The following is a 26,021-nucleotide window of genomic DNA, read 5'->3' as shown; positions in this document are numbered from 1 at the left end:
ACAACAACAACAAAAATTTAGGAAAGGGGCTCCAAACAAAATCATAGAAATTTTAAGACTGACTTCTTTGATCCATTTAATAAGCTTGACATGAACATGCTCTCTGGACCTGGAAATAAGCCAGGGCCATGAGAGGCACATAATGAGGAATTAGAAAATAGGATTCTTGTCTTTAGGGAGCCTCAAATCTGGAAGAATAACGTTTTGCATTGGACGGAACTTTAGAGAATGTCTTATCCAATTTACCCTCAACTTTTCATCTCCCACTAAACAGTACCCTCCATACCAAAGAATGAGACATTCCCGTTTATATCAGCTGGGAAGGAATGATGAGGCATATTATGTTCTGAACATTGCTTGAAAAATTTATTCTGAAGTATCATGTTATTTCTGGTGCACTTTATTCCTCTCTTTCACAATTCTTTCGAGTGCAGGCACATTCTGCTCTGTTTCTAGAGAAAGCATTCTTGGAGCAGACACTTCTAGACTCCCCTCACTTCAATTCCATTTTTCTAAGTTGATTCAAAAAGGAGTACCAAAAAATTGTAAGCTCATATTTACAAAATTGATTGTTGGAGGCTTGCTTAGAGATGCATAATCATACCCTGCCTCTCTTCTGGGTTTCTTACAAATTGAAAACAGGCACAGGGAGCCAGATGAGTATCATGGTCAGTATCTACCTTATTAATGGGCCGAATGATTCCCAGGTGTGGATCCAGAGCGAGTTTGGAATATATTCATAACACTTAAAACATCAAATGATTTGTAGGCGTAATATATAAAGAAGTAATATTAGTACAAACCAGTAAAACTACAATAAAGTTCACTGCAGCATTCTTTATTCAATAGCCAAAAAACTGGAAGAAAGCTAAGTATCCACCCATGGAGAAACGAATAATTAAAATCCTCCATATTCGTACAGTGCAATATTATGCAGCAGTTAAGAGACATAAACCAAGCATATATATATATATATATATAGAGAGAGAGAGAGAGAGAGAGAGAGAGAGTCACAATTATAGATTTCAAATACAATTTTTTTTTTTTTTTGAGATGGAGTCTCACTGTCGCCCAGGCTGGAGTGCAGTGGCGTGATCTCGGCTCACTGCAAGCTCCACCTCCTGGGTTCACGCCATTCTCCTGCCTCAGCCTCCCGAGTAGCTGGGACTATAGGCGCCCGCCACTGCGCCCAGCTAATTTTTTGTATTTTTAATAGAGACGGGGTTTCACCGTGGTCTCCATCTCCTGACCTCATGATCCACCAGCCTCGGCCTCCCAGAGTGCTGGGATTACAGGCGTGAGCCACCGTGCCCAGCCAAATACAATTATTAAGTGAAGAGAGGATTATGCAGAATGATAAAAATTGTATGGTACCATGTACATTAAAAACACACAAATACATTGTTTATAGATGGACATTCAACAAATATTAAGCACCATTAGTTTTTACATGGCATATTTACAAATGGCATGTGTTTATATCTGTTATATATTTAAATATTCATATACACATAAAAGTGTAGTATATTTGTTATATCAATATAACATGAATATCAAAGTATCTAAAATGATACCAAACATACAAACCGACCAAACCCATGAACATTGCTGTGCCCAGGGATGGGGGATGAGAAATGGGTGGTAGTTTCATTTCTTAGAAGGAGGGCAGAGGCTAGCAGGAGATGGTACAAAATATTATTAGTTCTTATGTTTAGTGGTGGGAATATAGTGTATTTACATTCTTCATACTTTTCTGTATCTTTTAAATTTCTCAAAATCAAAAGAAGTCTATGAAAACAGGAATGTGTTTTTTGACAAAGTGTCAAATAGAAAAAACAAAGCAGATTACACAGTGGTCACCGACTTTGCTACACCTTCCCCTGGGTCCCAACATGTGGATTTGGGTGGAAGAAAACCTTCAGGAAGTGCTAACATAAGGGCCATGGGCCCTGCTTTAGGTCACCTGAAACACTGCTGATTTAGATTTCACTTGAAATCACTGCTGTTTCCAAGGGCTCTGATAGTCATGGCCACAGATGCAGTTGAATTGCCTGACCTCTATTAATTGCTGTTCTTATTGGCCAATTAGCCAAATGTGTGACAACCCTTAATTTAACCTGTGTTTCATAATTCAATAAGCCGGATAGTCCCCACGGATCAGTAGTTCTGATGGCCCCACTCTGTCACGTGTCCTGTGGGGCTCCTTCGATTGTTGTCCTCCCAAAGTTCTCATTCCCAGAAAATGAGCCAGTGAAAGCCTCAGGCTCCATAATAAAGTCCCATGGGCCTACTTATCTTCCTCTTCTGGGGTGCATGCAGGTTGGCCACCTTAGCCATGCCCTAGAAGAGGAAGGAAGCCAAACAGAAGTGTTCTCCCCAACCCTGGGCCTCAGATGCCCACTCCTTACTGCCCTCTGGGCCTCTTTCCTTCCTGTCTGGCTAGTCCATTGTTCTCTGCCTTCTAGAGAGAGGGCCCTCCCATCAATAGCTGAAGTCCTCTTCCTGGCCAAATGCATGTGCTTCCTATTCTGAAAGCAAAGAGAAAGGAAGGGAAGGTGAGCCCTGTGGTCCCTCAAACAGCGTCACCCCCCTTTGTGGAGAGGAAAGAAAGGAACCAACTTAAAGTATGTTCCTCACCTCTCCCTCTCCAGGGGCCCAGCCCATGGAACGGTGAAGGGGCAAACCCAACCTCTTCTCCTTTCTCCACATGTGACTGGATGAGTCAGTCACCATCCAGAGGGTCTCAGCAGGTGTGAGGCAAGGAACTAATGGGGACCTACCAAGTTCTCTAATCCAGCAAGAAAACTGATCCTCATCTAACTCCTTCTGGTATTTCCTGGTTAAAAACTGTAATGAAAGGAGATGTGTGATTAGTCTCCCCAAACCTCCATCCAAGTTCAGTATAAATTCTAGGGTGTATGTGGAACAGAGAGCTCTTTCAGAACAAAGAGCTCTAAAGAGTTTGTCTGGAAGGCACATCTTTGTCGAGAGGCAAATGAATTAAAATGCCAGATTTGCTAAAGCCATTGTCCAAAAGGAAGTGAATCCTGGGGGAGGTGTGTGAGGCTCCAGTCTACCAAGTGGGTTTTCCCAGGTTTCCTGGCTTGAGGGCAAGGTGGTAGCATTTGAATCTTAACTCTTACACTTGAGAAGACAGTAAGACATCCCTTTTAATTAAGTCCAACAAATAGCATGGAAATCTTCCACAAAAAAATCCACAAAAAATTATGATATGTCTGATTAGAAGAAATCAGTCACAACAGGGAAGAATTTTATAAGATAATGTTAAGGGAAAAAAGCAAAATAAAACACTGTGTCTATAATAGGATTGAAATGGTATAAAAATGTCATGCATATGGACAAAGATTGAAATGAAATTTGAAGACTGATTGGGAAGAGATGCTGTTGGAGATGAATTTTTCCATTTAATTTTGATTTTCAATGTTTTCATGTTTGTAAAATAAGAACAGTTTTTGCAGAAGAGCTCTGGAGAGATGTCTCTCAAGGTGGAAATTATCCCTGCTGTTTGACCTCTAAAGAGGGTAAAACCCTTGAACGGTGTTAGCCTCTGATGCTACTGGTGTTTAATTCTGTTCTCTGGGGCAGGGCAGGCAAACTATGGCCCATAGGCCACATCCAGCCTGCGAGACAAGAATGGTTTTTACACATTTAAATGGTTGGGAGAAGATAAAAGCAGACTATTTTGTGACGTGAAAAATGGCATGAAATTCAAATTTCAGTGTCCATAAATAAAGTTTTATTGGAACTCAGCCATACTCATTCATTTACTTTTATCTATGGCCGCTTTCAAGCTTACAATGGCAGAGTTGAATCGCAATGAGACCATATGGAATGGAAGGCCTAAAATATTTACTGTGGCCCTTCCCAGAGGAAGTTTGCCAAGGCCTGCTCTTGGACATCAGTTCAGTATGGCCAAGAGAACGTGGTCGTCTGCATTCTCTCTCCATGTCTTTATCCTCACTCCTGCTCGCCTCCTTGTGGGGAAAGAACATCATTGAAGTCATCCAAGTGCCAGCCTCAGATAAAGCTTGAAAAGTATGTGGCTTAAAGCTTCTAGGCCGGGCGAGGTGGCTCACGCCTGTAATCCCAGCACTTTGGGAGGCCAAGGCAGGTGGATCACGAGGTCAGGAGATCAAGATCATCCTGGCTAACACGATGAAATCCCATCTCTACTAAAAATACAAAAAAATTAGCTGGGCGTGATGGCGGGCGCCTGTAGTCCCAGGTACTCGGGAGGTTGAGGCAGGAGAATGGCGTGAACCCGGGAGGCGGAGCTTGTAGTGAGCTGAGATCGCCCACTGCACTCCAGCCTGGGTGAGAGAGCAAGACTCTGACTCAAAAAAATAAAAAAAAATAAAAAAGCTTCTAAAATATCCTCCTTACTGTTGGTGAAATGGGGATTCGGGTATAATAAACACTTCATGGGAGTTTCGAAGCTGTTTAGTTAATGCTTGCTCTCTCGGAAATGAAAAGCCCAATATCCCAGGATTGTTGTCACTGCTGTTATTATCATGGTGATCTTTCCTATATATGGCCAAAGAAACAGTCAGAGGCTGTCACACTCCGCTGCTCATTACAAACGAGACTTTTTCCAGCTGAAATAATAACATGTGAGTCTAATTAGAATAAAGCTCATTAGAGACGGAGAAAGCCATTAATGCCTCGATTGATTTTTCTAATGAAGTAAGCCGGGGGAGGAGACTTTAATAGCACAGCTAATTATTTTTTGCTTTTCTTCAGTATGTCTTTGGCATTTAAAACTGTTCTTACGACTTGTTGTTTGGCTATAAACGAAAATGCTGCTGAAAAGTGCTCTGTGATTAAAGAGGCTCTGACACGTCCAGCCCTGAGAAAGGGGTGGAAGGCACCTGCTTCCTACAGGAGGAGGGCCCTGAGCCCTGCAGGCGGAGGTTGAAGCCCAGCAGCCCCGGGGATAGCCTTCCTTTCACTTTTCCAGCCTGCTCTTCCTGTGTATTCTGGATTCTAGATAGTCGTGCACAGATGCTCAAGCTGCAGAATGTGGTTATCTGCTCCTGCAGTCCTGGTTCAAGGACAGAGCTGAAATATACAGATTCTTATGGAAACTTGGATCTGAGGTTGCCTCTGGATGGTAAAACATGGAGGAAGGGGTTAGGGGATAAAGTGTTAGGTGGACAGAGGAGGGAGATGCCTATTAAATTTATGCACCAGAATGCAGATGGGGCAATTGTGCTTCATTAATCAAGATGCTCTTTGCCACTCAGAAGGCAGTTAAGTCCCACAGTACAGGATAAAGGCTGTCAAGGAAGAATAACAGTAAGTCAAGAAACTGAGACTCAGGATATAATAGACTTGGGAGACTCAGAACCGGGAGGATGGGAGGAGGATGTGGAGTAAAAAACTGCATATTGGTACAATGTACACTGCTTGGGTGATGGGTGCACTGAAATCTCAGAATTCACCACTGCGTCATTTATCAGGTAACCAAAAACCACTTGTACCCCAAAAGCTATTGAAATAAAAAAATTTGTAATTTTTTAAAAGCCTTACTGAATGAGGAAATTATCAACGAAAGGCATTATCTCAGTGACTGTGTTATTAGAAATATAGTTTAGTGATAATGCACAGTCCAGCAACTAACAGAGATTCCCAGTGTCATCCAGACAGGTAAAGGAGCAGAGGAAAAATTCTTCAGGTGATCATTCAGCTAGTCACCAAGCAACAAGAGCCTGCTTTATGACAAGCATAATAGCTTACACTTCCAGACAGAAAGAAGCCTCATTAAAATGAACTTCTGTCATGAGCCTTTATTACAAAACTTCATGTTTGCTTTCTACAAACCCAAGAGTCTTGATCGGACTTGTTTGCTAACTCCATTGCTCTACCCGTGAGGTTCTTTAAATCAGAACTTTTTGATGAAAGCAAAAGACAGAGTTTAAGATGCCTGGCTGAGGCCGGGTGTGGTGACTCACACCTGTAATCCCAGCACTTTGGGAGGCCAAGGCAGGCGGATCAGCTGAGGTCAGGAGTTCGAGACCGGCCTGGCCAACATGATGAAACCTTGTCTCTGCTAAAAATACAAAAATTAGCCAGGCGTGGTGGTGCATGCTACTCGGGAGGCGAAGGTTGCAGTGAGCCAAGATTGTGCCACTGCACTCCAGCCTAGGCAACAGAGCCAGACTCCATCTCAAAAAAAAAAAACAAAGCTGGCTGAACATTATGGAAAGAGAACTGGACCTGATTCCACATGTGATTTATGTGGGTATTAGTAGTCCCCTTTATCCACTGTTTCAATTACCCAGAGTCAACAAGAAGAAGGGTGAGTATAGTACACTAAGATATTTTGAGAGAGAGAACACATTCACATAACTTTTATTACAGTATATTATTATAATTGTTCTATTATTAGTTGTTATTGTTGATACTCTCTTGCTGTGCCTAATTCTTTTTTCTTTTCCTTCCTTTTTTTTTGGAGACAGAGTTTCACTCTGTCACCCAGTCTGGAGTGCAGTGGTTCGATCTTGGCTCTCTGCAACCTCCACCTCCTGAGTTCAAGTGATCTGCAGTCTCAGCCTCCCGAGTAGCTGGGATTACAGGCGCACACCACCATGCCCAGCTAATTTTTGTATTTTTAGTAGAGATGGGGTTTCACCATGTTGGTCAGGCTGGTCTCGAATTCCTGACCTCAAGTGATCCCCCCACCTCGGCCTCCCAAAGTGCTGGGCTTACAGGCGTGAGCCTAATTTATATAGGTAGGTAGGTATGTGTAGGAAGAATATAGTATATGTAGAGTTCAGTACTCTCTGAGGTTCCAGGCATCCACTGGTGATTTGGGAGCAAATCCCCCATGGGTAAGCGGAGACAACTGTACTTAAATAAATACAAATAAAGAATAATGGACAGTGGGATTCTAGTATCAACTTCGGTTGCCTCTCTTTGCAGTCCTGTTGCTCCCCTCCTAAGTTCCAAGCTATTCTTGTAACAGGGCCTATGCCCTATTCTGTGTGCATAGTTTTGCTCAAAACTTATTATCAGTTGTGTTGTTTAAAAAGGCTGCATTTTCCATTATGATGTGCAAAACGTTGATGGTTTTCTTCCCTTACTAAAGGACCAGGACACTTTCTGTGTAATACCATTTAACAGCCTCCACCCTGCTACCCCCACACCCCAGCACTGCTTCCCTCCAAAGCCAGAGTGTTCTCAACCCTTGGATATGGGCCACACAAGGATTCCATTAGGTACCCAAAATACAAAGATTTTGACAAGCAACATGTTTTCCCCCTCAGTAAGGGAGGCAAACATTTTGCCTAAAATTCTATGCAACATGGTGGTGCGATGGAAGGACCACTGAGAAGGGAAGAGACTATTTCTCCCTAGGGCAACTACGGGGAAATCCCAGCTACTTGGGAGGCTGAGGAAGGAAAATTGCTTGAACCCGGGAGGTGGAGGTTGCAGTGAGCTGAGATCGTGCCACTGCACTGCACCCTGGGTAACAGAGCAAGACTCTCTCTGAAGAAACAAAAATAAAGAGATGGGAGCAGGAGAAGCCAGCCAGGACAGAGTGAGAAGCACCGAGGCCCTCTGGTACTTGGCTTGTTTGAGGATCTGAATGTGAACTGACTGATTGAGATGTAGGCCCCATTTCTCACCTAGACAGTTTTATTTCCTGTTGGACCAGTTGGTCTCATTTTTCAGTATCATCATAAGAGCTATAATTTATTAAGGACCCACCATGTGCCTAGCTTTGCTAAACACTTTCATGTATATGTTTAATTCCCACAACTCTGCAAGTTAGGTTTTATTGTCCCCATTTTACAGATGCAGAAACAGATTCAACACTTCCTCTCAGTCACTTTCATCTAGTCTACTCCGGTGGGAGAATACTCAGTTCACACTGATTGTTACATGTCTGAGGGGTGTGTGTATTGGGCTGAATGCATACATGTCTACAGAAACATACTAAAAACATATATGATGAATCATACCTGACACTGAATGGCAAGGCCTAGACCAGCAGTCCCCAACCTTTTTGGCACCAGGGACTGGTTTTGTGGACGACAATTTTTCCATGGATGAGGAGTTGGGTGGGGCACGGTGGGGGTGGTTTCAGGATGATTCAAGCACATTACATTTATTGTGCACTTTATTTCTATTATTACATATTCACCATAATGTAGAATCAGTGGGAGCCTTGAGCTTGTTTTCCTGCAACAAGATGGTCCCATCTGGGGATGGTGGGAGACAATGACAGATCATCAGGCATTGGATTCTCATAAGGAGCACACAACCTAGATCCCTCACATGCACGGTTCACAGTAGGGTTCATGCTCCTATGAGAATCTGATGCTGCTGCTGATCTGACAGGAGGCAGAGCTCAGCTTCACTCACTTGCCTGCCGCTCACCTCCTGCTGTGTGGCCTAATTCCTAACAGGCCATGGACCAACAGCGGTCCATGGCTTGGGGACTGGGGACCCCTGGCCTAGACTATTTGTCTATTTTAAACCTGTGGAGGAAAAGTATGTTAGGCACGTTGGAGGAACAGGTTCTTAAAGTCACTCTTTGAGCTGTTGCTCTTTAAACTAGCAGGATTTAAAATTAGGATGATGTCCTTTCCTTAATACTTCTAATTCTTACAGACACTTCAGCAAACAAAAACCCCTTACTCTAGAACCTTAGAAATGTGTGTTCTGCATTGACATCAACTTACACTTCCAGGAGGATAATAATACAGATAACTGAAGAAGACGTGGAAGCCTCTACACAGAGTAGGGTGTGTTCGGAAAAATTTTGGTAGGCAAAGGTTCCTTGGGGTTTTTTGAGTCTGCACCCGAAGGCACTCATGGTTCTTTCAAACAACCCTTCTTTGTCACCATCACTAGGAGTTTCTGTTCTTCCAGCTTTCGAGGGCCTCCTGGGGATCTTGCTCTCTGCAGCTTTCAGTGTGTCCTTTGCACAAGGGTGGGATTGTGACTAAGAGCCTCCAGTTCTAATTGAGTAACGCATCCTGACAAAGACTTCCATTTGGAGTTCCTTTAAGAGGGAAGGGCATACTTCAGCGAAGAAGTGCTGTGTATCTCCCAAACCCGGCTCCCACTTCCTGCTTTCTGACAGCTGAAGGTCTTCAGGTTCTCTTTTTAGCACATTCTTTAAAAATTAAATGAGACATGAAGTCATGCTACAGAAGCAGGCTCCCTGTCCTGCCCAGTAGGGCCAGTGTGCAGATGGGGTCCCCTGTGATGCTGAGATGGGGCCCCCCCAATGACAATTCTCTCAAATCCCCTTTCTTTTTATTTACTTATTTATTTTTGAAATGGCATATAGTAATCCTACGTATTTATAGGGTACATGTGATATTTTGATACATGCATACAGTGTGTAATGGTCAAATCAGGGTACTTAGTATATGTATCACATCAAAGAGTTACTTCTTTGTGTTGGAAACATTTCAAATCTTCTCACTACTTTGAAATATACAATATATTGCTATTAACTCTAGTCACCTTACTGTGCTGTTGAACACTAGAATTTATTCCTTCTTAACCAGCCTCTCTTCATCCTTGCCCCAAGCCTACTATCCTTTGCACAAGGTAATCACCTCTGGTAATCACCATTCTCAGGTCTCCTTTCTTAGAACGGCACTGGATGGCCGTATGGCTTATGGCCATATCTTACTTTCAGTGTGTTTTGATTTCAAAGTTTGCTACCAAAGCAGTTGCTTCTCAGTGCTGCTGAAACAGGTGATAATAAAAATGAAGCTGAATTGAATTTGAATGTAGTTATCAAATCACTGCAGTTGTAACAAAGGCAAGGAGCAGCCCTGTGGGCTTGCACTTCTCTGAGCTTCCCCCACAAGCATCAGGGCTTCACTCTTTGCCTTGTAGGACTGATATAAATAGTACGTGAAATAATATCCGCAAAGCAGCTAATGCTGTTTTCTTGCTCCTTTGTATAGTAATGATAATAATTTCAGAGTAGCCAATGCTTGGGAAATGAAAGTTGTAGAGTCTTGTGTTTACAAAGAAGGTTTCTTTATATTGTATTTGTCCCTCAAAAGGTGGGGTTGGGGAGCCTTTACTGTGGTTTGAAATGGTCCTTCTACTGCATAACCCAGAAACTCATTTACCAAATTAAAGACAATGAGAACACCACCTTTCATGTATGCATGTGTGTGCATGTGTGCACGTGTGTGTGCTTGTGTGTGCACACATGTGTATGTGTGTGTGTGCACACGTGTTTGTGCATGCGTGTGTGTGTGTGTATCTGTCTGCCATTCCTTCCAAGTTCTTCCTCATGGATGAAGCACCCTCTAAACTCCACATTGGCTGGCTGAGACTTTGCTTTGATTTGAGGCCTCATTTAGTCATAGGTAGTAGAGGGACTTCGGTTTCTGCCGTAGAAGTTTTATTCATGTACATCGGTTTCTGGCCTGTCTGGAGTGCAAAGCTGAGGTGGGAGGAAGAGTTCCCTGACACCAATCAGATGACAGCTTATGGTCACAGTCCTTACTCACCTGACAGCCACTAAAGGGAGGAGGTCCCTATTCCCCTGCCAGGGGGACTGAACAAACACAGGGTTTATAATAACAACAATTACAATAATAGTAGCAGTAGTAGTAATAGTAGCATTAGCTAACATTTATTGACTACTTGCCAGACACTACATTTTTTTCCATTTAATCCTGACCATAACCCTATGGGATGGAGACCGTGATTATCCCCAGGAAACCAAAGCCCAGCAATTTGCGCGCTGTCAAACAACAGTGTATATGTACATATATACACTGGAGATGTCCACTTTCCTTTCCTAATAAAACCTTCAGGAAAACTCCATGAGCCCTACCTTTCCTCTCCACCTGAATACTTGGGTCCGTTTGTAAGTTTCCTCTCTGAGCCTCATGAGTTGGGGATCTGTGGAGAGCATCATTTGACATTTATGGCATTGTGTGGATACATTTGTGTCTTGTTCCCCAGATTAAAAAATACACCCCCAGTGGCCAGGGACCTTGAAGTTTTTTCCAGCTCTCCAGTGTGTGACTCAGAGCATGTCTCCTGAGTGGTCTGGGCCAAGGCTAGGGATGGCATCTGCTTGGGCAGTGTCACCAGGGAGGCTGCCCATGGGATGACTGCCAAGTACACACTCCTCATGTCAGGAAGACTGGTTACCCAGCTTCTCTGCTCAGGAGAGGTTTTGTGCAGCAAGTAAAACAAGCCTAGAGATGACACTAGACTCAGACACTCTGTAAGTGGTAGGGGTGGGAGTTAGCAATCTGATGGTGGAGGAAACCAAAACATGCTAAGGGGTGAATCCCATTCTAAGGGAGCAAGCAATCTGGGGCCAGTTGGCATGGGAGTGAGCAGCCCTGCCTGCTTCCACAGGCCTGAAGACTTCATTGTGTGGCAGTTTGTTTTGTTTTGTTTTATTTTGAGACAGAGTCTGACTCTGTTACCCAGGCTGCAGTGTAATGGTGCGATCTTGGCTCACTGCAATCTCCGCCTCCCAGGTTCAAGCGATTCTCCTGCCTTAGCCTCCCAAATAACTGGGACTACAGGTGCCTGCCACCATGCCCAGCTAGTTTTTGTGTTTTTAGTAGAGATGGGGTTTCACCATGTTGGGCAGGCTGGCCTGGAATTCCTGATCTCAGGTGATCCACCCTCCTCGGCCTCCCAAAGTGTGGGATTACAGGCGTGAGCCACCGTGTCCAGCCAGCAGTATTTTGCCAAACACACACGGGCATGGGCACATATACATCATGTGTAAAAGTATGTGCCATAAATGATTTAATCACTTTATTACTATTAACTCATTTAATCTTCAACTGTTCTGTGTAATAGGTACTCTTGTTCTCTTCATTTTACAGATGAAGAAACTGAGACACAGAGAGGTAATTTTACCAGGATCCCAGAGCTAGGAAGTCACAGAGTCAAGATTAGCACCCAGCCACATGGCACAAAATAATCCATTTTGATAATGCTTAAATATTACGAAAATGTAAAACATTTCTGTTATATAGATAATGTGACCAAAAAACATGTAATACATCTGAGAAATAGTTATATGCAAAATTATTATTATCATTAAGTATTGGTACTTTTAGAAATAAGTTCTGCTTTTAAAAGAACATTCCCCCTCCCAAAAAAAAATGAAACATGTAGTGTGTATTTTAAAAGAAAAAGTTGAAGGAAACAAATAATAATAACACCTGACTTTTTACAAAACCCTTGTCTATGACATCGGACACAGGCAGGGCAGGTGCCTTTGTTGTTTACTATCTGTGATGGGTTACAGACCAAGAGAGTCATGTGTTTTGACCAAGACAAGCTGGCTCAGTTAAATGTGGATCCTTAAAGCCCAGCCCCAATCATATCTTCATTGAGTTTATGACCTAGAGGAGAGAGGATAAAATATGTTCACAGGTAACCATTGTACATAGTCCTTAGAGCTTCAGATAACCTGTTTTGTTAGCAAATGAATCAGAAGCATCTTTGCCTTTCTTGCGCATCCCACACATACCAAGCATAGACCTGTTATGCGTGTTTAAGGATTCTTGTTTGTTGTTTTTTGTAATCCGTTTTAGAGTGAATTAAACTCAGACATCCCTGGATTGTATGCTCTCTGGAGAATGTTGAGTTTCAGGCACGGGGATGTAGCTGTAGAATGTGGCTTGTTCATTCTTCCTGATAAGAAATTGATCTCCTGAATGGATTGGCCATTTGGTAATTTCTTAGTGAAAGGCTAACTCTTGAATACGGCTATTATAATATAAATTCTTACCAAATGTAAGGGCTTATTTGGGGCTTGGTAAAACTGTCATGCCTTGAAGTAGATATAGCTTATAAATTGGCTAACATGTATTTATGACGTAGCTACCCCTGTGCCAGCTATCACTGACAAAGCCTGGATTCTGTTGCAAGGAGACATATATTGAGAGAAAATTGATTACAAGTAACTATTTCAGGCTCTGCTTTGAATTTCTCATTCACATGCTCTTTTTTCTTTTTCCCTCCAAGGGTCGGGATTACTGTTCGGAAGAAGAGGATATCACATAGCACCAATTTTACCACTCAAACCAGGAGCTACTACTGTGTAAATAGGTTACACCCCAGTTGAAATCTTTGCAAAGGTCGGTTCTATTCAGCGAACAGCACTATAGCAAAAGAAGATCGTTCCATATTGTACGCCCCATTAAATTACAGTGTTTCTCAATGAACTTGCAAAGGAATATTGCTAAAAACAAACAAAAAAACTGTTATCGAACTTTCTTTGTTGCTGCTAGTTAAAACTTGTTGCAACTTTTCACTTCTCTTGTGTCCAGGTATGCAGCAAAATTCTGCAATTTCACCTTAAAGATACTGTTGGTTTTACAGATGCTCTCCAACCTATTTTCTATAAGATGAGGTAGTGGTGAACTCAGATATCAAACTTCTCTTCTAAACTGGTTCTGCTTCTAAGACAAGCATCTCCTGCCCTCTCTCCTTCCTCCCCATCTCTCGCACGCAGTCTAGAGATGGACTGAGCCTTGCTTCTCACTGGCAGTGTTGAGCTTTGGAGATGGGATGGTTGCTATGCCAAGCCTTGTTTCTCTGCTCAGAAGAAGTAGAGAAGCTATTATCAGTTAAAAGCATGCTGTGATGTGACTCCTGGAAGTGATGGAGGAGTGAGTGGCAGGTTGTTTGATTTAATAGATATCTTAATCAAGAATTAAGCTTGCAACATTGGCTTTGCTCAGATGCAGATGGAAGTGTGATCACAATCATTTTGAATCCCTCTTCCTCACTTTTTTTTCTAAGAAAATAAACATTTTACTGTTTTTATGGATCCTTGTCTTCTCCCATTCATCCAGCTCAGTGTTTTAAGATGATCCTGGGTGCAGAAGTTGAGCCCTCCTTTGCATTGACACTGATAATTAGCTAAAGGGCTCCCTACCCTTCCATTAAGAACCTACCAAGCATTAGCAAGGCTGAAAGTGGTCTGAAGAGGTGAGGGGACATCCTATGACTTTTTAGGAGGGCCTGAAACCACCTTGTTACCTTTCATTTTGTTAGCAAATAAACCATCCTGTTTCGTAACTCTCCCCCTTCAAAATGCTACATGAGACTTGCCACTTCCTTTTTCTCTTACTTTCAGCACACTAGACATAGGAAAAGTGTTTGCCTACTCAAAAACATACTTTTATGCTGATAATGATATTTGGAGATGTGAAAGCCAAAAACCCCTGGCAATGATGGGGAATGTTGACTGAGTGTTCAGCAGAGTTTATTTTTCCATACTATATGAAGAGAATGATCTCTTCTCAAAGACAGAAGTGATATTTTTAACAAATATTGTCACAAGTAAATAGCAATCAAACGGAGAAAATAACTTTTGTATTTTTTTAATGTGTTCGATAGCTTTGACGAGGGTTCTCTTTGTTACTTTCAGGGGAGGGCATCCTATTAAATGCCACGCCAGCAGTCCGGGTCTGGGTTTGTCCCACAAAAACACAGGAGCACTGTTATGTTTCTCTCTTTTGGGGTTGTGACTTTGAAGGCCCTCAATATTAGCTGCACTGCCACCCGCAGAAGGTGGAGAGTTAAGATGTTCTGTGTCAATTTGCTCTTGCCGAAAAGATGAGCCTCGATTTTAAAATCTATCCACGTAACTGATGGCACCATTGATGTGCAAATAGTGAGATTCCCTATCTCCTTTTAGACCTGGGACGGCAAAAGGGAAGGGAAGGAAACTTAGCAGAGTCTTAATGGACAACAGATTCACATATTAGCAACAAAATCCCGTAATTGTTTTGGCCAACAGCAGCTATTTTGGGGAGCAGCTGTGGCTGTTACATAAATAGAGATGCAGCCAAAATTTTAGGCTTTTTATCCTGCTTCAAGCAGAAAAATGCAGGGAGAGTCAAGTAGTCTAGGGTTTCAGGTTGCCTCCCCTCATATGGTTTTTGGCCAAGTGACTAAAACAGTTTTCCACAACTGTAAACGAACTGCTAAGCCCCACCTCAAACTTGTTCACTGGGGACTTTGCTCACTGTTCTGTGGGTGACCTTTTCCGGGATTTCTTGTTCTTATCAAGCAAGAATTAAGCACATGCTAAACGTCTTCCATTTGACTTCTCTACTCGGTGTCTCAGACAGTGTCTTCCCAGAAAACCACCACCCACTACCCAAAGATGAAACATGCTCATGTCATTTTTCTCATGGTCACATTTAACACTTTTGACATGTTACACATGTGCATAGATCCAAGCGTTTCTTGGGAACCTGACTTTTGTGTGTTTAATAAAGCTGGAAGCGGTGTTGCCCTGAACCAGCAGCTTTTCACCCGGGTTCTGGCGCCGGTGTTTAACACTGGATACATCTTTGACGTGGAAAAGTGAGTTCATCTTCAGACACATTTGGTACATCCAGAAATAGATCCAAGAAATGGGGTGGTTGAGTGGGTCCGCATGAAATGCTTGATTATGTCAGCAACACCCAACACTGTATGTTTTCCATTTGTTGGTTTTAATCATAAAATTGTCAAGTGATTCGTGTTTGTACTTTATTTTTTTATGCCTTCTGAAAGGATCTAAAGCAAAAATATTTTCCCTTTTTTTCCCCATGTGTATCTGAACATTAAGCAGATTGGCTCAGACACAATGAAAAGAATAATCCGGTGTACGTGCTGGCGCACTCTGCTAGTTGTTATCTCTGTGGGGCTCAGGAAGCTGGAAGGAGGAAGGGAGGGTAAGTGGCCTGGTGAGTGGAGGTAGAAAAATGATGAGAAATGAACTGAGAGCACTAAGCAGAGAGGGTTGATAGGCTGGCCGTGTCCGGGGTGAAATTGGAAATCCAGCTGCCTAGTGGCCAGTGGGTGGGGCAAGACTGTCAACGAGATTTACAGCTGGCTTACACACGCCTTATGTCCTCTGAGTTGTAGAGTTGTAAAAGTTCAGCAGTGTGTGCACAGCTCTCTTTTGGGTGGCAGACATTCAGGATCATGGAGTACTGCTCTCATAATTGAAGATGTGTTTGTTATTGGCAGAGAACCTTAAAAAAGGCCTTTACCTCAGCGATGCTTCCTAGCCCCAGGCTTGCAGAGAACACAGAGTGGTGTTGTGGTCTATTTAGGGACAAAGAAGGTATAAAGTCCAGAGACGAGAAAATAGGTCAGCCCTCAGAAACTGCAGCAGCCACACACACAGAAGCCTGCTGGAAGACAGGTCTCTCTCCGTCCACAGTGCCCATGATCTGAGCCTGGGCTGGGATGACTCAACTTAGCAAAGACGGACCCAGGAGGAGTGCTGGTTCTTCAGTCTTTGTACTGGCCCCATCCTCTCCTCACTGTAATGTGAGGAAGCATCTCTGTGTCAGGGCTTACATGGGCATCTAAAGCGGCCACGCCCACAATCCGACAGCCCCCAGGTGCAGGTCCAGGGATGATGCAGCCCCCTTCTTGGTCCCATGTGACGTCATCCTGCATTGTTATCTTCTTATAGCTTTATCCTGCTATAACTTTATCCTCTTCCCAGCCTCATCCCTGTTTTTCTCTTAGGGCAAGACTCTTCCATAAGCCTGCTAAAAAACAGAGATGATAACCTCTTACAAACTTTACCTCATAGCCTGTGAAGCAGGTTGGCATGTGGATTACAAGTCCTGCTTTGACACTGGGCAAGAATTTAAGAGTGTTCTATCTCTACTAGTCATAGAAAAGAAACATCGTTAAACATGTTGAGTTTTAAAGGAAGAAATATTTTCAAATTCTTAATCCAAGAAAATACTGAGTTGGAATCTTAGACTTCGGGACTCTGATACATTCTTTGTGAAAGGCAAAATAATTGGTATCTAAAGTTCTCTCCTTCCTGCCTCCCCTAAAGGAAAAGGATATTAGATTGCACACTATAATTTTACATAAGATCTGCCTTCCACACTTCCCTGCTGGAAGGCATTCTCAGAGCTTTATGTCTTCGTACCTCTCAGAGATTGGACTTTTTGTTGTTTAAAACCCCAACAAAAAAATAATAAGGCTTGATTGGTGGGGAGGGAATGTGTATTTAGGGGCATAATAAAAAGGTGGCTCGAAGCAGGAACTTTGGCCTCATGGTGTCGTGGGTGGATGCCTGGACTCCAGTGTGCCTGTAAGGAGCTGGGTTAGGCAGTCGGCTGTCACACTCACATGTGCCTGCAATAAACCTTTTGGAATTTCATGAACGAGGTCTATGAATTGCCTTTTGCCAGTGAATGGATGTATTTTTCCAAGGGGGGAATAGTATCCTTGACTTCAGCAGTCACCTTTTTGTGTGTCTCTGGAAAGGGGTCAAAAAAGTATGGTAAAGATGAGGCTTATGAGTGAATACCTCTGGGACAAACCTTTGGACTCACAAGCTATGCCATGTTTCTCAGGAGACTCTGGTACCTTATCTGGAATCTAATCTTGGGAGAAGAGGAAAAAGGAGCTAATTTTTGTCATTTATACTCACTCTGTGCCAGATACTGTGCTAGGCATTTTATAATTGTTTTATGTCATCCTCATGATAATCCTGTGAAGTGGATCTATTACAATACCCCACGTTCTAAATAATAGATCTTAAGTGTGGAATGCATCTATCCAACATAAATGCCCATGTTGAAAGAAGGAAAGATGTCATTCAATTATTTTTCAAATTCTTTTTATTATGACTATGCCCTTCACAACACTGTGAAAACAACCCCTGTGGGCATCTGCCTTCCAGAATCTCTCTCTGGCTTCTCACCAGCTTGGTTTCCTCATGGGGAGTGTTTTATTTGGCCTCCCCTATCTGAGCTGCACACACACCAGGAGAGGCCATTGGCTAACAGGAGGACTTCAGTGCCCTGAGGAAAAGGCTTTGGGAATTTAGGCACACATTTCTCCCCTTGTAATACTTCTAGCATATGGAAAAGGAACCTGGTATTTCTGCAGTTAGATACCAGATGCAACCAGAACAGGCTTTCGAGTGCTGTGATTTCTTTCCTGGGTTCCCAAGGCTTGTTGTTTCATCACAAGCTGTATCTTTTTAAGGTTAAAAGTCTTGACCTTCATGGGGGTCTGGGACAATCTGATCTCCAAGCATGGAGGAAAGGCAATGCCTGGACCACTGACTTGTATTGAAATCCTTTCTTGTGGGCTAGGATTTGATGTCTCTTTTTCATCTTTGGACTGGGGATCTGCATCTTCCAGGTCCATTTAAGCACTGAAACTAGATGCGAATCTCTTTCAAGACCTTACATGTTTTAGACAGTCATGTAATGACTTGGATAGACATTTAAATAACTTGTTCCAAGGTCGGAAGAGCCAAAGAACTCCTCAGAGTTCCTCTTCTTGCTTCTTGAATCACATCCTCTAAAGATGACTCACGTCTCCATAGCAACTGTTAAAGGTGCTGCCTAGAGGGGACCCGCTCCCACCTTTACTTACTTGGCTCAAAGGAACCAAAAGAATTCCCTTGTGTAAAGGGGCTGTCATGTCCAGTTTTCCTTTGAAATCAGGCCCCCAAGATCCTGCTTCTTTCTAACCTGGCAGCTGTCACGTCCCTTCAAGATGATGTGGGAAATGGCCCTTATAACTTGGGAACCACAGAAATTGCTATATTTCGGGAAGATTCACCTCTAAACTGAAGGCTTCATTCTGATAGTGTCTGCCCTCTCTACCCTGATTTCGCCCTTCTTTGCTTCCATTTTTAGCCCAAGGCTTTGAATTTGATTGAGTAAGACTTAGAGGCAGTATAAAGAACACCATAAACTCAGGCAGAAGTCCCTTAGGGTCTCTAGGGTTGAAAATAATTCTAGAACGTTAGGGGAACCTCTTGGCATTGACTCTAAAGGGAGAGAATAGCCCCTGTGTCCTGGCATTTCAGTCTAGACCTTCAGAGACTGTTCTCTCTTGACAGGCAAGCAAACAAAGGAAGTTTTGCAATAGATTTCAAGCCAGTTTTTCCATTCAAACCAAGATGCAAATTCATAAAATTACTCTTTTCCTGGAATAGATCCAGGCAGCTGCCTTATTAGAACTTTAGATTCGGATCCATTTTCTTAACACACATACACATACACACGCATACATACATATACAGAGAGATACATGGAGAAAGGAAATTTACTCTTATCATTGAAATACTTCAAGAAAGAGCTGGATTTTGCCTTTCTGTAATCTCCAAGATAATGTCTAGGAAAGTAATGGTATAACTATAGGGATACTGAAACAGGAAAAACCAGCCATCACTCTTGAGAAAGTTTGAGTTCAACTCACATGGGAGAATCGAGGTCTGCTACTCATCTCGCTTTGTGCCCCATCTGTGCCTGGATGCCCTACTACATCTGCTTGACTCGTCTGGGCTGCTAGCCAGGGTGTTGTGGCTGACATCCTTTCCCGGCCTTACACACATAAAGGACACATCCCTAACGGCCTGTGCCTGGTCCAGCCACATACAACCACCACATGTCTCACACACCGTCCCCCTCATCCATGTGGACTTGACTGTGGCATTTCAGCAGCTCCACTGGGATGCTCTAACCCCAGTGTGTGGAGTTGGGGTCCCTTCATCTAGGTTGACCCAGGTATAGCATTTTTAGCATTGCCTTTCCAGTCTTGATGATTCATTCATTGAACTTATTTATTTCTGGAGCCCCTGGTACACTCCAGGCACTGTGCTAATTGCCACAAAGCACAGTTGAACTAAATCCACCTTCAAGGAACCTAGCCATAACGAGGGAGGCAGCATGGAAGTAACCCTACAGAGGACAGTCCTGAGTGCTGTGGAGCATCTCACTGTGGCAGCCAGCCCAGTTTTGGCAATCAGGGGCTTCCTGAAAGAGGTGACATCAAAGCCCGGATGTGTCAGAGGACTGAGGGAGAGTGTTACTAAAGGACTTTCAGGCTGAGAGGACAGCATAGGACTCAGCCCAAAGGAGGGCCAGTGTGGACTGTCCAGGGCCGGCCTGCAGTACAGAGGCTGGAGCTTGGACTTGTAGAGGGAGAGAGAAGAGCAAGGGATGTGGATGGGGCAGTGAGCCCGGCTAGCCACAGAGGGTTCCCGGGGCTTTGCTGGGGATTCAAGGAGCATAAATAAGAGCTTTAGGTGGTGCTGTGTCCTCTGCAGCCCACTGCTGAGGTCCTCCAGACAGGTAAGATGTGGTCACAATCAGGGCCGAGGTTTCCCTCCTCACTGCGGCAGTGCAGGGGTGCTTGCTGAGATGATTCATCCCAGGGTGTCCTCTGTCCCTTACCCAGCCCCAACTCCTCTTCCTCTGCCAAAAGCTATTTGAATTCAAGGACTTTAACCTGGGCCGGATCTGGTTTGGAGACATAAAGGGGACAGCTCTGGGTCAGCATGACCTTCTTTAGAGCCACTAAGGCTAAAAATACCTTTTGGGACCAGGCTGGCCTAGACCCAGGGATGAGAATGCACCCTAAAATAAATATACGGGAAGCAGCAGAGGGCTTCCCTGTCTAGTGTGTGATCCTAACTAAAGGCAGCTCTCTTGGACAGCCTTCCCATGGATTAGGTCACATACACCTGGTGGCCAAGCCTCTGCTGGGTCCCAAATACACACCCGAGTCCTGCCAAAGAAAGGAGATTTGTGAAAAGCACAGACAAATTGTATGCAAGTGGAAAATACCCATAGGCCTAGACAGCTGTGGAGGGAAGACCTCATGGGTACCTGGAGGCTGCCAGTGCTGGGAGCTCTGCAGGTATGAGTCAGGGAAGGCTCAGAGACAAGCGGAATCTCTCTATGGAGACAACTCGCAGTGCCTTTTAGGTTTTCCAAATAACCTCAGAGTTTAGAGCATTGGGTTTTTTTCTCCCCCTCCCCACCCCCAGAAAAATAATTAGAAAAATGTTTAGGAGAAAGGAAAAGAATTAGATGCATCAGAATACCAGCTATAAGCCAACACTGTTTCCAGAAACTCAAGAAAAAGCTCAGAAGACAGTTCCCCTGAGAGGCTGGAGGAGTTGGGGCTGAAGGCAGTTTTCCTAGCTAAGGGGCACTGGGCCTTGCTGCACCTTGGGGCTGAACTTTTTTGCAAAACCCCCACCCGTGCCCTCCTGGTGTACTCAACAGCAATGCCAGCTTTCTGGACCCTTGGAAAGGTGTTAGCTCAAACACCCACTTTTTCCAGATCTTCCTCTTGCTCTTCACTGAGGAATTTGTAATTCTGAGGCTAGCGATTCCCACTCGGATATTCCACAGGCCCAGGTGTTTAGATTAGAATTTGTCCAGCAGTAATCCTGATGCTGGAAACCAACAAACATTTGGCCTCACATTCACCTATTTAAAAACTAGAGCCCCTGGAAGGTCCCCTTAGGGCCATGTGTTCATGGAATATAAGCCAAGTTTGCCTTAGGGTACCTCTCCCCATTTTCTGCCCTGGCCCACTTCCCACTCACCTCCACCTCATTGCCAGGAAGGGATCAAAATGCCTCCATGCCAGTTGTTAATGGCTGCATATTTGCCCTTCCCAAGGGTATTTGCATTTTATTTAGGAACATGGCCTTATATTCAAGGAAAATCTAGCATCAAGATTACGAGGCATCACCTCTCAATCAGGTCTGGGAGGTATCTTGGGGCACTGCTCTTCTGAACACCTGCAGAAGCTTCCTCAGGTGAGTGTGGGAGCCCGGAAGGGTAGCCTCCGTAACCACTCTGCCTGCACATGAATTCTGCAAAGCAGTGGGCCCCCATCTGTTTCAATTACACATGCCTGTCAGCAAAAACTTCGTGAGATGCACTCTCTCTCTACGTTTATTATTTAAAGCATATTTCCCTTTACTTTTGTACTACTATATTAGGCACATTATAAAAAGTATACAGCATAGAAACTTTAAATGAATAAGACACAAAATATAAACAGAGGCTCTGGCATTTTCTCTCTGAACTCCTGAGGGGGACCTTGGGTACCTCCTGGTATGTGAACACCCCACTTTGAACACCCTTGCTTTAGTGCAAATCAGCACACCTAAATAGCATCCCAAACCACTGTGCAACATTTGGCCTGCAGAATAAGAAAGTCCTAAGGCAGAATCTCCAGGAACTTCAAATCTGGGAGATGAGGCAAGAAAACTCACTCACAAACAACATAAATGTAAATAATTCAGAACCCTAAAGGAGAGCTGTCCCTAGACAGTGGTGGCTACAGGTGCTAAGCAACGGTCAGGTACACTGGACAGAGCCATGCGATTGTTCATCTTCCCTCTCTGGGTCTCCAGAAAAGGACACTGGCAATATCCCCAGCTCTCTCCTGATTGGAATTCTTTGAACCCTCGAAGTGCTCCAGCAGTACTACCCCCCACGTAGCAGTGGGCCCATGTCGCTTGAATATTATTTTTGATTTGACCACCAAGATGTAATGATGATTCTATTCCATTTTGAAAAGGGTCTGAGAAAGTGTACAGGTCTAATTATATATACATATTTATACATGTGTATTTTTGTTTATTGTTACATTTTGACATTGGACTTTCTATTAAATAATTTTTAAAAATTGGCCTGGCTTTGTTCTCTTTTATGTCTTTCTTCTTTCCTTTCTCATGGAGGAGGCCATTGTAAATATCTGCAAAAGACCCTGTTGGTGTCCTTGTCCCTCCTCTCTTTTGTCTTCCCTATTTCGTGTACATAAGGGCTTCTCTTACCATTCGTAAATGTTCTGTTTTTACTGGATATGTGGTACAGCAGGCACCCACATGGAAGGCCCCCAACCTTGTTGTCACCTCCTCCAACTTCCAGGGACAGCCCACACTGTCCTATCAGCCTCAGCAAATTCACAAATTCAGACTTGATGAAGGTGCAAGAATGGGCAATGCATAAAATAACACCATGAACCTTCTCTCCTGCTCACTCCCCACCACACACAGACACGCACACACACGCCATGTGCACACACACGGTCCTGTCTATGAGACCTTGGACAAGTCATTTAACCTTCCGGAGCCTACTAAAAACAATCGTTTTCTCATGAGTTTCACTTGAGGAGATCCCACAGGAAGTGCTTAATGAACAACCTTCTGTTACACAATGACTCTTTTTTGTTTATTCATTCTACCCATTCAGCTGACATTTGTTAATTGCACAGTGTATGCCAGGGCCTGGGTCACCCACAAAGGGGCTCAGGAATGTGTGAATTTAAGGAATTCCACACTCCAAGGTCAAAGGCCAGAGTGGCAGCATGAAGAATGAGGCCAGTACCATATAGTTTCTCACATACCCCACAGTCAACTATAACTACCTGGCACATTTTGGAGGCTGAAAACATATGGATTCTCCCACGCACTGGCCTTCCAGGATTTACCAAACAGAAATACACACACACATGCACACAAAGTCTCAGGGCACTTTGTCAAAGCATGAAGCCAAAAGCTGTTTCCCTCTGCTCTGTCTTCACTGTCGCATGAGCCTGTTTATTTCTGACAAGCGCTGGTCCCATCAGCCCAGCCAGCCTTCCGCCCTCCACCCTTGCTCTTGGGAACAGATTGTCTTCATGATTTCCAACTGGTGTGGTGAGAAGGAGGGAGGGAGGGAGGTCAAGCCAAGGACAGGGGAAGGAGTTGATAACTATTCCTAGGCTTCTTCCTCCAAGCCATGGAGCTGGAAGTTCAGATTTGCTGCTGAGTTTTATGAGCTGTCAAATAAGGCAAAAGGAAACTTGGGACCCAAACTTGTTCTTTCAGTAACAACAAACCTGTTTCTCCCAGCAGAGGCTCACTTGAAATCACAAAGGACAGCCAAGCTGAAAGCTCCCTAACTCCACCTACCTTCCCCTGTCTCTCTCTCTCTCTCTCTCTCTCTCTCTCTCTCACACACCACACACACACACCACACAACACACACACACACATAAAAAGCTGGTCTACCGCACCTCTGACTGGAACTTGGGGAGCTTCCTTAGTCTCATGCCGAAGAGGAGTCAAGCTTAGGAGACCTCTGGTCTGCTTCTTGGTGCTCCCTAAATGCTTGTTAGTGACGTCAGCTTCCAGTTTACTGGTAACAGCTGGACTGCTGCCGGAGGCCAGTAACCTGGAGTTCTCTTGCTTGGAAGCAGGTGATGGGAAGTGGGATGTGAGTGATGGAAGGAAAAGGAAGCTCAACTCCACCGAACCTCAACACTTGATGGATGGGGAAAAGTGAAGAAACAGACCACAGAGTAAGCCACTGTTTCTGCTCCTCAGGGGTCTCCAGGCCACCATCACCCCTGCCACTGGCACTGCCCAACCTGCCACTTCCTTCTACAAAGCTGAAATGCAGTAATCTGGTGGAGGACACAAACCTTCAACTTCCTCAGTTCACATCATGTTACTAATCCAGCCTTCTACTCTCCAGCAGCACTCAGCTTCTATCTGCTGGCCAGCTCTTTGCCTGGTCCTCTCCTGCCACTGTCACGTTCCTTTGCCTATGCTGGCTCTTGCTGTCCCTTCACCAAGGAAACTCTCCCATTTCTCCTCCCCACTGGGAACCGAGCCTCCTCTGAGTTCCAGTTAATATTGAGCACTCACACAAAGTCTTCTCACCCTATGACCTAACATATGCCCTTTGTTCCTGCCAAGAAACATTCCCTTTAGGAGGGGCCGGGTGTGGGTGGCAAGGTGGGGTAGGAGTCCCTGACAAGGATGATCCAGGGAGAATTCTGGTGAGTAAGACCTGATCTTCAAGTGCAACTTGGTCTTCAAGAGCCAAGTTGCCATGCTGAGGAAGGGTGACCCCAGAGCAGAGCCTAGTCCAGGCGAGGAGCAGGTCTGAGAGCTGCGATGATCACAGAGAGTGGAACACCTGTGTTTAAGGACATGGCTACAGAACATACATTGTAAATAATGTTGTAGCATTATTTCTAACAGTAAAAAATGGGACACAATCTTAGCACCCATCAGAAAAAGAATGAATAAATAAATAATAATGAAGTTGATCTTGTATCAACAGGGATAAACCTCAAACACAACAGTGAATGAAACACATGCAAAGGATATAGTATGACACCATTTATATAAAGTTTGAAAGCTTGCAAAACCGTATCTATTATGTGTGGATACTTACATGTATAGTAAAAGCATAAAAACATACATGGGAAACATAAATACCAATTTCAGAAGAGCAGGGAGAGGGCAGGAAATGGCACAGGTGAGGGTTAACACTGTTCTAGTCTTTTAAAACCAGCTGAAGCAAATATGGAGACATAGGGACAATATTCTCTATACTCCTGCGTGCTTGTACTATTTTATCGTTTTTAAAGGAACAGAGTGCTCTAGGAGCAACTTCATGTTGGTGACAGACTGCAGCTGGTTGAGCTTTGGGTGCTGCAGTCAGCCACAGGTGAGAATGGTGACGGTGTGACAGGGAATGGGCACCACTCCTCTCAGAGCTCTGGTGGCTTTTCAAATTTGCTTCATCTCCTATTTCTATGTCCTTGTCTCTAGTTTTCCTATGTAGATGACATGGGAAGAAGGAGACAAAGCTTTAACTTCCTCCGCTCACATCATGTTACTAATCCAAAGTCCCAGACTGTCTCTTCCTCTGAAGTCCCACAGCTTTAGTATGCTGCATGTGGGACTGGACCTCAACAATTGCTTTCGGATCAGATCTCACTCATCATCTTTGCCCTGGATGAGGCTCTATTCAGTCTTCTTGGGTGTGTTACAATTTGGCACAAAACACCTTGTCCACATGTATGTTCCCCCCAGGGCTGTCTGCCCCCCACCCACCAGACCCTCACACACAGCCCTTTAGGACTTGCCACAGCTCTTTCCACAAGGACTCAGAGTCCCTCAGGGGAGAGCACCCCCCAGAGTTTTGAGCAACATTGACTGACTGGCTGAGATGACCTGGGACAGCAGGTCCCACTCTGCAAATGCTTAAGAAGAATCACTGAGGAGGCTTTAAATACACACGTGCGTGCACACACACACACACACACACCGCCTCTGACATCTGACCCCTCAAAAGGTCTGATTTGTAACTACTAGAGTGGGGGATTCTGACAAGTACCAAGTTTGGGAGCCGGGATCTACAGTGTAGTAAACAGTGGCAGGTACAGAGTAGAGCTGGAGG

At 44.1% G+C, this 26,021-nt stretch overlaps 1 protein-coding gene across 2 annotated transcripts in view; it reads left to right on the top strand.

The window, feature by feature from the left end:
• C9H1orf21 (chromosome 9 C1orf21 homolog) overlaps window positions 1–22,474 on the top strand; it is a 254,983-nt gene extending 232,509 nt beyond the window's left edge. For both annotated transcript variants that reach the window (XM_030818756.1, XM_003264455.3), the window contains exon 6: window positions 13,009–22,474. In XM_030818756.1, coding sequence (XP_030674616.1) covers window positions 13,009–13,047 — 39 coding nt within the window. In that variant the 3' untranslated portion in view covers window positions 13,048–22,474. The remainder of the gene's footprint in view (window positions 1–13,008) is intronic.
• Window positions 22,475–26,021: the final 3,547 nt, after the last annotated feature.

The sequence above is a fragment of the Nomascus leucogenys genome, chromosome 9, assembly GCF_006542625.1.
Source record: "Nomascus leucogenys isolate Asia chromosome 9, Asia_NLE_v1, whole genome shotgun sequence".
Taxonomy (NCBI): Eukaryota; Metazoa; Chordata; class Mammalia; order Primates; family Hylobatidae; genus Nomascus; species Nomascus leucogenys.
The sequence above is the reverse complement of the archived record's forward strand: the minus strand, read 5'-3'. Positions and strand labels throughout refer to the sequence as shown.